At 53.0% G+C, this 12,354-nt stretch overlaps 1 protein-coding gene across 6 annotated transcripts in view; it reads right to left on the bottom strand.

Annotated features, from left to right (window-relative positions):
* The window catches only part of cracdlb (cracd like b), a 259,256-nt gene that overhangs the window by 101,941 nt on the left and 144,961 nt on the right, over positions 1 to 12,354 (bottom strand). For all 6 annotated transcript variants that reach the window (XM_072477181.1, XM_072477184.1, XM_072477180.1 and 3 more), the window contains exon 2: positions 596 to 669. In XM_072477181.1, the coding sequence (XP_072333282.1) occupies positions 596 to 659 (64 nt within the window). In that variant the 5' untranslated portion in view covers positions 660 to 669. The remainder of the gene's footprint in view (positions 1 to 595; positions 670 to 12,354) is intronic.

Below are 12,354 nucleotides of genomic sequence, written 5' to 3'. Positions count from 1 at the left end.
TTGCGGAGTCGACAAATGTCCCGACTCTGCGCTCCTGACCCAAGAGGGAAAATTTAGGTTGTGCTGTTGCTTGCCCAGTCCGCACAGATGCTGGATCCGTTGCATGGGCACCATGCTGCTTTGACTGCCTGAGAACCACAAATCACAGTTCATTAAAAAAAAAAAATTTAGAGTACCCAATTATTATTTTTCCAATTAAGGGGCAATTTAGCATGACCAATCCACCTAGCCTGCACATCTTTGGGTTGTGGGGGTGAAACCCACGCAGACACGGGGGGAATGTGCAAACTCCACATGGACAGTGACCCAGGGCCGGGATTCAAACCCGGGTCATCAGCGCCGCAGTCCCAGTGCTAACCATTGCGCCACATGCGAATCACAGTTCGAATAGCCCACAGAAACCTGGGGATAAGCGGATGCAGAATAAAAGGTGAGTGTTGTTCAGTCACTAAAAGACCATAAAACCTGGGTCAGTATTTTGTTTTTAGTTCTCAGCTCTCACCGAAAATAATCCTTCATCATTTCAAACCCCTTTTGATTAAAGGAAATAAACTTAAATATTCCAAAACGTCTGATGCAGTTCTAATCTGTTTACCTGAGCCTTCGTCTCTGGGGCTTTCAGCTTCATGTATCTTGCTGTCTGTTAAACCAGTAGCCATGATGTTCTCACTGGAAAAGAAAGGCGTAGATGATTTGCTAGTCTTGCTGATCATATTATTTCAAGAAGCATTAAAAAAAAAGTCACAGTTACTCCAGTTTATTTATGGTACATTCAACTCTTGAAAGGTGGCTTTCCACCTTTCCCACATTTTCTAATGGTGATGAATCATCCGGAACAGGCTTCCGTGGAGACCAGAGGCTCTCTGTTACCTCAGCCCAAAATCACCATTCTTCATGTCTCACTATCTGATCAAAAGAACACGCTTCTGGTTAATTTAAAAAATCTTATTTTTAAAAAACATTCTTCCAATTGAGGAGCAATTTAGCGTAGCCAATCCGCCTACGCGGCATATCTTTGGGTTGTGGGGGTGAGATCCAGGCAGACACGAGGAGAACATGCAAACTCCACACGGACAGTGGCCCAGGGCTGGGATTGAACCCTGGTCCTCGGCGCCGCGAGGCAGCAGTGCTAACCACTGCGCCACTGTGCCGTCCGTGCTTACAGTGTCATGAGAAATATTGGTGATGGGATGCAAAGCTGCTCTTCACGGTGGCCAGAGCAACTCTTCCACCACAATGTTGGGGAGGCAGTAGCATAGTGGTATTTTCGCTGGACGAGTAATCCGGAGACACAAAGTTATGCTCTGGGAAACCTGGGTTTGAATCCCGATATGGCAGATGGTGAAATTTGAACTCAATAAAAAAAAATTAAAAGTCTAAAGATGACCGTGAACCATTCATTGTTGATGTCGTAAAAGCCCATCTGGTTCACTAATGCTCTTCAGGAAAGGAAATCTGTTGTCATTACCTGGTCTAGCCTACACAGCAATGTGGTTGACTCTCAAATGCTCTCAGGGATGGGCAATAAATGCTGGTCCAGGCAGCGATGCCCGCATCCCATGAACGAATAAAAATAAAATGTTCAAACACAACCCAAACTAGTAAATGCTCTTCAGGATACAATGGCCTATCATAATGCATGACCACTCCTTCAACTAAGCCCTCCTTTTAAAAAAAAAAAATGTTTTATTAAAGCTTTTCCAACCAACGTTTTCACATAACAAAAATAAAAGTACAAATAATAATAGAAATAAAAATAAACAAGAATTATTAAACAAAACAAGGTGGGTTTGTCTCCCTATAAAACTTACATTATATCAACAGTTCCCCCCCCGCCCCCCCCCCCCCCAGGATGCTGCTGCTGCTGACAATTACTGCTCCCCTAGAAAGTCAAAGAAAGGTTGCCACCGCCGGGAGAACCCCATCAAGGACCCTGTCGAGGCGAACTTTATTCGCTCCAGGCTGAGGAACCCCGCCATGTCGCTAACCCAGGTCTCCACACTCGGGGGTTTCGATTCCCTCCACATTAAGAGAATCCGTCTCCGGGCTACCAGGGAGGCAAAGGCCAGTACCTCGGCCTCTTTCGCTTCCTGCACTCCCGGATCCTCCAACACCCCAAATATCGCTACTGTTGGACTCGCCTTCACCCGAGTGTCCAAAATCCTAGACATCACCCTCGCAAACCCCTGCCAGAATTCTTTAAGCGCCGGGCATGCCCAAAACATATGGGCATGGTTCGCCGGACTCCCCGCACATCTCGGGCACCCGTCCTCCACCCCAAAAAACTTACTCATTCTTGCCACCGTTATGTGTGTGGTGTTGGGTGTTCTGACACACAGATGAGCCAACACAGTTGCATATGGTACAACGCTTCTTTATTTAAACTCACTATTTACAGTTTGGTCTTTGCACTCTGCACGTGGGGGGCTCCCTGCTTGTGGTGTTTCAACAGCTCTTTCTTGTTCCCTTCTCCCCAGAACTACTGACCACCAGGTGTCGTGCTCGTGCTTTTTATGTGGTTGGTGTTCTTGTCTGTGATTGGTTGTGGTGTTGTGTACTCTGATTTGCCTGTTAGTGTGTCCATCATGATGTGTGTGTTTGAATATCATGACATCCCCCCTTTTTACAAAGATATGTGCCTACGTGGTATTAAATATGATCGTGACGTGAGTGCATCTAAGAGTGTGTGCGTGCCGTGTGCAGCATGTGTCTATGACGGAACTATGTACATGGGGCGATGTCGAGTGCGTCACATGAATCCAGTTGTACCATAACATAACAGAAATACGAACGAGAGAAGAAGAAAAAAAACTTGAACAGTTGTCCAGTCAGACGACATCTGGAACGATAAACAACAACAGGTTATCATGTAAAATTGTGCAACTTATTAAACATATGAACTGTATTATAAGTCCATTCTAATGGGTTTGCGACGAATTCGGGTTGACCGCCTCAAGGGTGGATCAAGAACCACCGGCTGCTGTGCAGGCATGGCCATGGGTGGCGATGGAAAGGGCGTGATGTGCGGCAGCTCCACAAAGTCATCCTCGGAAGCCTGTTGAGGATCTGGCGTGCTGTGTGGCTGTGAGCGTGGAAGTCGGCGAAGGGCGCGCCGATTGCGGCGACGCACGGAACCATCCGGCATGCGAACCAGGAACGAGCGGGGAGCCACTTGTCGGAGGACTTCGGCCGGTGCTGACCAGCCACCATACGGTTGATGGACGCGTACTTTGTCTCCGGAGGACAGGGGGGGCAGGTCCGTCGCTCGTGTGTCGTACCGACCTTTCTGGCGATCACGCTGCAGTTGCATGTTCCGAAGAACCGCCTCATGGTCTGTTGTCGGTGCCAGGACGGAAGGTACCGTCGTCCTGAGGGAGCGACCCATTAGTAGCTGCGCTGGCGAGAGGCCCGTGGATAACGGGGCCGATCGATAGGCCAGCAAGGCAACGTTAAAGTCCGATCCGGCATCAGCCGCCTTGCACAGGAGCCGCTTTGCGATGTGGACACCCTTTTCAGCCTTCCCGTTCGATTGTGGATGCAGAGGGCTGGATGTCACATGAGTGAAACCATATGCTGCGGCAAAGGACGACCATTCACGGCTGGCAAAACAAGGTCCATTGTCTGACATGACAGTCCTTGGAATGCCATGGCGAGCAAACGTTTCCTTGCAGGCCCCAATGACTGCGGACGACGTCAGATCATGGAGAGGCATGACTTCCGGGTAGTTTGAGAAGTAGTCTATAATAACAATGTAATCTCTGCCGAGCGCGTGAAATAGGTCAACACCCACCTTCGCCCAGGGGGACGTCACCATCTCGTGTGGTAGAAGTGTTTCCGGAGGTTGCGCCGGCTGAAACCTCTGACAGGTTGTGCAGTTGAGCACCATGTTGGCTATGTCTTCATTAATACCCGGCCAATATACCGCCTCCCGGGCCCTTCGTCTGCATTTTTCGACGCCCAAGTGGCCTTCGTGTAGTTGACGAAGAATCATCTGGCGCACACTGTGTGGAATAACGATCCTATGCGATTTCATAAGGACCCCGGCTATATTGGTGAGATCATCTCGCACATTATAAAACTGGGGGCACTGCCCTTTTAGCCACCCTTCCGTCATGTGGCGCATCACTCGCTGCAGCAGAGGGTCAGTCGCCGTCTCTGCGCGTATGTGGGCCAGACTAGGATCATCAGCTGGCAGATTTGCTGCTGTCAGAGTCACGTGTGCCTCAATTTGACGCACGAACCCCTCTGCATCTGGTGGTGTGCTCACTGCTCGGGAAAGAGTGTCCGCCACGATGAGTTCCTTCCCCGGAGTGTAGATCAGTTCAAAATCGTACCTCCTGAGTTTAAGTAAGATGCGCTGGAGGCGAGGAGTCAGGGTCTTTGTTAATGATGTTGACCAGGGGGCGGTGGTCAGTTTCGACCGTGAATCGTGGCAGGCCATACACATAGTCGTGGAACTTGTCCAGTCCAGTTAACAAGCCCAGGCATTCTTTTTCGATTTGCGCGTAGCGCTGTTCGGTAGGGGTCATGGCTCGTGAGGCATACGCAACCGGGGCCCATGATGACGTGCTGTCTTTTTGCAGGAGTACCGCTCCAATACCAGATTGGCTGGCGTCTGTTGAGATCTTTGTAGGGCGAGTCGTGTCAAAGAAGGCCAGCACTGGTGCCGTGACCAGTTTGTGCTTGAGCTCCTCCCATTCCCGCTGATGCGATTGGTGCCAGTTGAATTCCGTCGATTTTTTTACGAGATGGCGCATGTTTGTTGTATGAGAAGCCAGGTTGGGAATGAACTTCCCAAGGAAGTTGACCATGCCCAGGAGTCTTAAGACAGCCTTCTTGTCAGCCGGTCGTGGCATGGCTGTGATGGCGCTAACCTTGTCTGCATCGGGACGGACCCCGGACCTTGAGATGTGGTCCCCGAGGAATTTCAGCTCCGTCTGGCCGAAAGCACACTTCGCACGGTTGAGACGCAGGCCATTTTGCCGTATGCGGGTAAAGACACGTCGAAGACGATGCATGTGTTCCTGCGGAGTGGTGGACCAAATGATGATATCGTCCACATATACACGTACCCCTTCGATGCCTTCCATCATCTGCTCCATAATGCGGTGGAATACTTCAGATGCCGAAATGATGCCGAATGGCATCCGGTTGTAGCAGAATCTGCCAAAAGGGGTGTTGAATGTGCATAGTCTTCGGCTGGCCGGGTCCAGTTGGATCTGCCAGAATCCTTTGGACGCATCCAATTTAGTGAATATGTTGGCTCGCGCCATCTCGCTGGTGAGGTCTTCTCGTTTCGGGATGGGATAGTGTTCCCGCATGATGTTGTTGTTCAGATCTTTTGGATCTATACATATACGGAGCTCGCCAGAGGGCTTCTTTACACAGACCATGGAGCTGACCCATGGCGTGGGCTCCGTGACCTTGGATAGGACCCCTTGGTCCTGAAGAATCTGCAGTTGTGCCTTGAGGCGGTCTTTGAGAGGCGCAGGAACCCTGCGAGGTGCGTGAACGACAGGGATGGCGTCCGGTCTGAGTCGAATCTTGTACGTGTGTGGCAATGTCCCCATGCCTTCAAAAACCTCCTGGTTGTGAGCGAGGAGGGAATGGAGATTCGCGTGGAACTCAGCATCCGGGAAGTTGGATATCTCATCTGGAGAGAGAGACATAATGCGCTGTACCAGGTGAAGGACCTTACACGCTTGTGCGCCCAGTAACGAGTCCTTTGATGAGCCCACAACTTCGAAGGGGAGTGTGGCCGTGTACCTCTTGTGAGTCACCTGTAGCTGGCAAGATCCTATGGACGGGATAACGTTCCCGTTATAGTCAACCATCTTAAGCCGGGATGGTGTGATGGGTGGTTTGACCTTCATGGCCTGGACTGCAGAGTAAGCAATCAGGTTGGCGGATGCGCCGGTGTCCAGACGGAAGGCGACGCGCGATCGGTTGACCGTCAGGGTGGCACACCACTCATCGGCTGGATTGATGGCATTGACCTTGTTGACATCAATGACGGCAACTCGGAAGGCATCCTGGTCATCTGCATCACTTAACTGGAAGTCTTGATGCGTGGGCTGGACGGTCCTGACTCGTGTGCGAGGTTGTCGAGGATGCGCCGGATCCATGGGTTGAGCCGCACGACAGCGGGCTGCGTAGTGGCCCATCATGGCACATCTGTTGCACTGTCGGTTTTTTGCAGGACATTGCCCTTTTAAGTGTAGACCTCCACAATTGCTGCACGTCATGACGTCACGGCGTTCGTTGCGCCACTGCGCATGCGCAGTGCGATCTTGCGGTGGGCGCGCCTGCGCAGTGCGTCCCTCGTTGTGGCCGTTATTTTTGGCGCGCACCTGCGCGGGAGACCGCGAAAAGCGCGGGAAGCGGCCGCTGTCGTCCTGGCCGTGGGGCGGGAAGAAATCGACGGCCTGGATGCGTTCGACGTCGTGGGCGGCCTGGCTTGCCGATTCGACGGCTGGGGACCCCCTCCGTGCCAACTCGGACGCCTGAAATCGGGCAAAACGGCAGGTAGCATTTTCATGGAGGACACAGGCTTCCACAGCAGACGCTAAGGTGAGGCTTTTCATTTTAAGAAGCTGCTGGCGTAGGCCACTAGAGGCAACGCCAAAAACAATCTGGTCCCTGATCATGGACTCTGTAGTGGTGCCGTAACCGCAGGACTGCGCTAGAATCCGGAGGTGCGTCAAAAAGGGTTGAAAAAGCTCCTCCTTACCTTGCAGGCGTTGCTGAAAGATGTATCTTTCAAAACTTTCGTTTACTTCAACTTGAAAGTGCTGGTCCAGTTTGAGGATGACCGTGTCATATTTGGCCTGGTTTTCGCCTTCTTCGAACACCAGTGAGTTAAAGACATCAGTTGGGTGCGGGCCTGCGTAGAAGAGGAGCATTGCAATCTTCGAATCATCCGAGACATTCTGTTTTTCGGTGGCACGGATGTACAGGTCAAATCGCTGCCTGTAGAGCTTCCAGTTGGTGCCTAGGTTCCCCGTGACTTGCATCGGCTGCGGTTTGCCGGTGTGGTCCATGTCCAGAATGGCAGGTTAGTAGGCAGGTATCGATCCACTCCTGTACCATGTGGTGTTGGGTATTCTGACACACAGATGAGCCAACACAGTTGCATATGGTACAACGCTTCTTTATTTAAACTCACTATTTACAGTTTGGTCTTTGCACTCTGCACGTGGGGGGCTCCCTGCTTGTGGTGTTTCAACAGCTCTTTCTTGTTCCCTTCTCCCCAGACCTACTGACCACCAGGTGTCGTGCTCGTGCTTTTTATGTGGTTGGTGTTCTTGTCTGTGATTGGTTGTGGTGTTGTGTACTCTGATTTGCCTGTTAGTGTGTCCATCATGATGTGTGTGTTTGAATATCATGACAATGTGCGCCCAATGCACCACCTTAAACTGGATTAAGCTGAGCCTTGCACATGATGAGGAGGGGTTCACCCTGCCCAGGGCGTCGGCCCACAGGCCCTCACCCAGCTCCTCCTCCCACTTGCCCTTCAACTCCTCCACTGAGGCTTCCTCCACCTCCTGATATATGTCCGACACCTTCCCCCGCCCCCCCCCCCCCCCCCCCTACCCAGATACCACCCTGTCCTGGATCCTACGCAAGGGCAGCAAACTAAGTCCTCCTTTGAGTCCAAAGCCCAGCCATGCTTTACAGTTCACGCTGTACAATATACCATGTTTCAATATTTACCATGTAATGTGAAGTAAGTTTTATATCACACCTTGTGCTTCATGACAAGTTTGACTGCTTTTGAAACGTAGTCACCAAGATTCCCACTAAGCTGCGCAGATGTACAGCTGCCTGAAAGGTTCTGGGACAAATAACAGTTGCACCAAAAAATAAAGAAAGGGAACGCCACGCTGAGGAGAAGGCCTGTAGACAGCAGCTAGATTTTAAAGGGGGTATTAGGAATTTAATGTTGGAAATGCAGCAGCCCCTGTGCTGCGGTTATCACATCCAGCTATCTCACCGTTATGCCACTAGTAGTACCTGCCTTCGGGAAGAATGTTTCCGAATATCAGCAAAGGCCAACAGTGGGTGGAAAAAGAGGCACTGAATCCGGCAGTACCAAAGGTGGCTTTCTCCACTGCATCGTCCCGGACGTAGTAATAATAATCTTTACCATTGTCACAAGTAGGCTTACATCAACACTGCAATGATGTTACTGTGAAAATCCCCTCGTCGCCACACTGTTTGGCACCCGTTTGGGTACACTGAGGGAGAATTTAAAATGTCCAATTCCCCTAACAAGCACGTCTTTCAGGACTTGTGGGAGGAAACCGGAGCACCCAGAGGAAACCCACGCAGACACGGGGAGAACGTGCAAACTGCACACAGTGACCCAAGCCGGGAATTGAACCCGGGACCCTGGCGCTGTGAAGTAAGCGGTGGGTGCCACGATGTCACGCTGGGCTCCAATTAGCTTATTGAAAGTCATAAGAGTGCCATTTGCAAAGGTTGCTCCCGTGCACCAAACTTAACCAGGAACCCCCCCCCCTCCCCAACCCGGCACTGCCACCTGAGTGGGGCATTTCCCAAACAGCGCCGGGGTAAGTGCCCGCATAGTGCCCGGGCATGGCCCTCTTCCCCCGTGAGTGATGCACTCACCTGAGCTCCTCCAGGAGGTCTGCCCACCAGGTGCACGCAGTGGGAGACCAGTCGTGATTCACATCAGTGTGAGTGGACTTTCTTAGGGCCAGGGGGATGGTTTCAGCGTAGAATCATGATAATGAGATTATCATAGAATTTACAGTGCAGAAGGAGGGCCCATCGAGTCTGCACCAGCTCTTGGAAAGAGCACCCTACCCAAGGTCAACACCTCCACCCTATCCCCATAACCCAGTAACTCCACCCAACACTCAGGGCAATTTTGGACACTAAGGGCAATTTATCATGGCCAATCCACCTAACCTGCACATCTTTGGACTGTGGGAGGAAATTGGAGCACCCGGAGGAAACCCACGCACACACGGGGACGATGTGCAGACTCCGCACAGACAGTGACCCAAGCCGGAATCGAACCTGGGACCCTGGATTTGTGAAGCAATTCTGCTATCCACAATGCTACCGTGCTGCCTGTGGTAGTATGTATTAGGGGTCATGTGGGACTGTGAAGCCGTGATGCTATTGGCTGACAGATCCCGGGTCCTGGTTGGCTGTTGACTCCTGGCTCCGCCCTGAAGGCGGAGTATAAGAACCCAAGCTTCTCCCCGCTGCTCCATTCTGTTGCTGAACTGCTGGGGACAAGTCTCGCTTAATAAAGCCTCATCGACTTCATCTCTACTCGTCTCTCTCGTAAGTCATTGTGCGCTACAATTTATTAAGCGAGCTTAAAGGACTATGGAGTTCCGGATCGCCCCGGAATGCCTGCGGATCAGCCCCCACGCAGCGAATTCGGCAGCAGTTTTTAAACACTGGCAAGCTTGTTTTGAAGGCTACCTCCGAACGGCCCCCGGCCGGATCACAGAAGACCAGAAAATGCAGGTCCTGCATTAGAGGGTAAGCCCGGAAATTTACCCTCTCATAGAAGACGCAGAGGATTTCCCGACGGCGCTCGCAGCACTGAAGAGCATCTACGTTCGCCCCGTGAACCAGGTCTACGCACGCTACCAACTCGCAATGAGACGGCAAAGTCCCGGAGAATCGTTAGAGGAATTCTACGCCGCGCTGCTAATTTTGGGACGGGGCTGCAGCTGCCCGTCGGTGAACGCGATTGAACACACGGACATGCTAATTCGCGATGCGTTTGTGGCAGGTATGAACTCTCCCCAAATCCGCCAAAGACTTTTAGAAAGAGAGTCGCTAGGACTCTCAGAGGCACGGGCCATTGCAGCTTCCCTAGATGTGGCCTCGCAAAACGCCCGCGCCTACGGCCCCGACCACGCGGCAGCCCCTTGGGCTCCGTGGACCCCCGTCGCGTCAAACACCCCCCTCTTCACAGGCTTGCGCGGTTAAAGCGACAGATCATCCCGGGGGGGGCCCGCTGCTATTTCTGCGGGCAAGCGAAACACCCCCGGCAGCGCTGCCTGGCCCGCGCAGCTATTTGCAAAAGCTGCGGCAAGAAGGGCCATTACGCGGCTGTGTGCCGGTCCCGGGGGGTCGCCGCAATCCCCGGAGAAGAACGAGCCCAGCGCATCCCAAACGCTCCCCAACCCCCCCAGCGCCCCATGTGCGACCCGCGGGCGCCGCCATTTTGGGTACCGGGCACCACGAGGGGAGGATGGGCGCCGCCATCTTGTGACTCCCCAGCCACGTGCGATTCATGGGGGCGGCCATTTTGTCCACCCCCGACCACGTGCGATCCATGGGGGCGACCATTTTGTCCACCTCCGGCCACGTGCGATTCATGGACGCCGCCATCTTGGATGACAACAAAGGACCCCAGCATTGACGGCTCCACGGGGTCCGAAGAAGACGCCGAGACACTCCGGCCACGACTGGCTTCGGTGACGCTGGATCAATCACGGACCCGGACGCTCCAGACGACGACAACAACGGTGCTGATCAACGGACACGAGACATCATGCCTGATCGACTCCGGGAGCACCGAAAGTTTCATTCACCCCGACACGGTAAGACGCTGTTTTCTGACCATCCATCCAAGTACGCAAAAGATTTCCCTAGCTGCAGGATCCCACTCCGTAGAAATCAAAGGGTTCTGCATCGCGAACCTAATGGTGCAAGGGAGGGAGTTTAAAAACTACAGGCTCTACGTCCTTCCCCAACTCTGCGCGCCCACATTACTGGGATTAGATTTCCAGTGTAACCTGCAGAGCCTAACATTTCAATTCGGCGGCCCAATACCCCCACTCACTATCTGCGGCCTCGCAACTCTCAAGGTTGAACCGCCGTCCTAGTTTGCAAACCTCACCCCGGATTGCAAACCCGTCGCCACTAGGAGCAGATGGTACAGCGCCCAGGACCGGATATTTATTCGGTCTGAAGTCCAGCGGTTGCTGAAGGAAGGCATAATCCAGGCCAGCAATAGTCCCTGGAGAGCCCAGGTGGTAGTAGTAAAGACCGGGGAAAAGCAAAGGATGGTCATAGACTATAGCCAGACCATCAACAGGTACACACAGCTAGATGTGTACCCTCTCCCCCCCATATCCGACATGGTAAATCGGATTGCCCAGTATAAGGTTTTCTCCACCGTGGACCTCAAGTCCGCCTACCACCAGATCCCCATCCGCCCAGGTGACTACAAGTACACAGCCTTCGAGGCAGATGGGCGTCTATACCACTTCCTAAGGGTCCCATTTGGTGTCACGAACGGGGTCTCGGTCTTCCAACGGGAGATGGACTGAATGGTTGACCAGCACGGGTTGCAGGCCACGTTCCCGTATCTCGACAACGTAACCATCTGCGGCCACGATCAGCAGGACCACGACGCCAACCTCCAAAAATTCCTCCAGACCGCTAACGCCTTGAACCTCACATACAACGAGGAAAAGTGCATTTTTAGCACAAACCGGTTGGCCATCCTGGGATACGTAGTGCGCAATGGGATAATAGGCCCCGACCGCATGCGCCCCCTCATGGAATTTCCCCTCCCCCACTGCTCCAAAGTCCTGAAACGTTGCCTGGGGTTCTTTTCATATTACGCCCAGTGGGTCCCCCAGTATGCAGACAAGGCCCGCCCGCTAATACAGACCACTACCTTCCCCCTGTCGACAGAGGCTCGCCAGGCCTTCAGCCGCATCAAAGCGGATATCGCAAAGGCCACGATGCGCGCCATCGACGAGTCCCTCCCCTTCCAGGTCGAGAGCGACGCCTCCGACGTAGCTCTGGCGGCCACCCTTAACCAAGCGGGCAGACCCGTAGCCTTTTCCTCCCGAACCCTCCACGCCTCAGAAATCCGCCACTCCTCAGTGGAAAAGGAAGCCCAAGCCATAGTGGAAGCTGTGCGACATTGGAGGCATTACCTGGCCGGCAGGAGATTCACTCTCCTCACCGACCAACGGTCGGTAGCCTTCATGTTCGATAATGCACAGCGGGGCAAAATAAAAAATGACAAGATCTTAAGGTGGAGGATCGAGCTCTCCACCTTCAACTACGAGATCTTGTACCGTCCCGGAAAGCTGAACGAGCCGTCCAATGCCCTATCCCGCGGCACATGTGCCAACGCACAAATAGACCGTCTCCAAGCCCTCCACGAGGACCTCTGCCGGGGGTCACTCGGTTCTACCATTTTATAAAGTCCCGCAACCTCCCCTACTCTGTGGAGGAGGTCTGTACAGTCACCAGGAACTGCCACATCTGCGCGGAGTGCAAACCGCACTTTTTCAGGCCGGATAGAGCGCACCTGATCAAGGCTTCCCGCCCCTTTGAACG

Source organism: Scyliorhinus torazame, chromosome 15 (assembly GCF_047496885.1).
Source record: "Scyliorhinus torazame isolate Kashiwa2021f chromosome 15, sScyTor2.1, whole genome shotgun sequence".
NCBI classification, from domain to species: Eukaryota; Metazoa; Chordata; class Chondrichthyes; order Carcharhiniformes; family Scyliorhinidae; genus Scyliorhinus; species Scyliorhinus torazame.
This window is presented reverse-complemented; position numbering and strand designations above follow the sequence as displayed.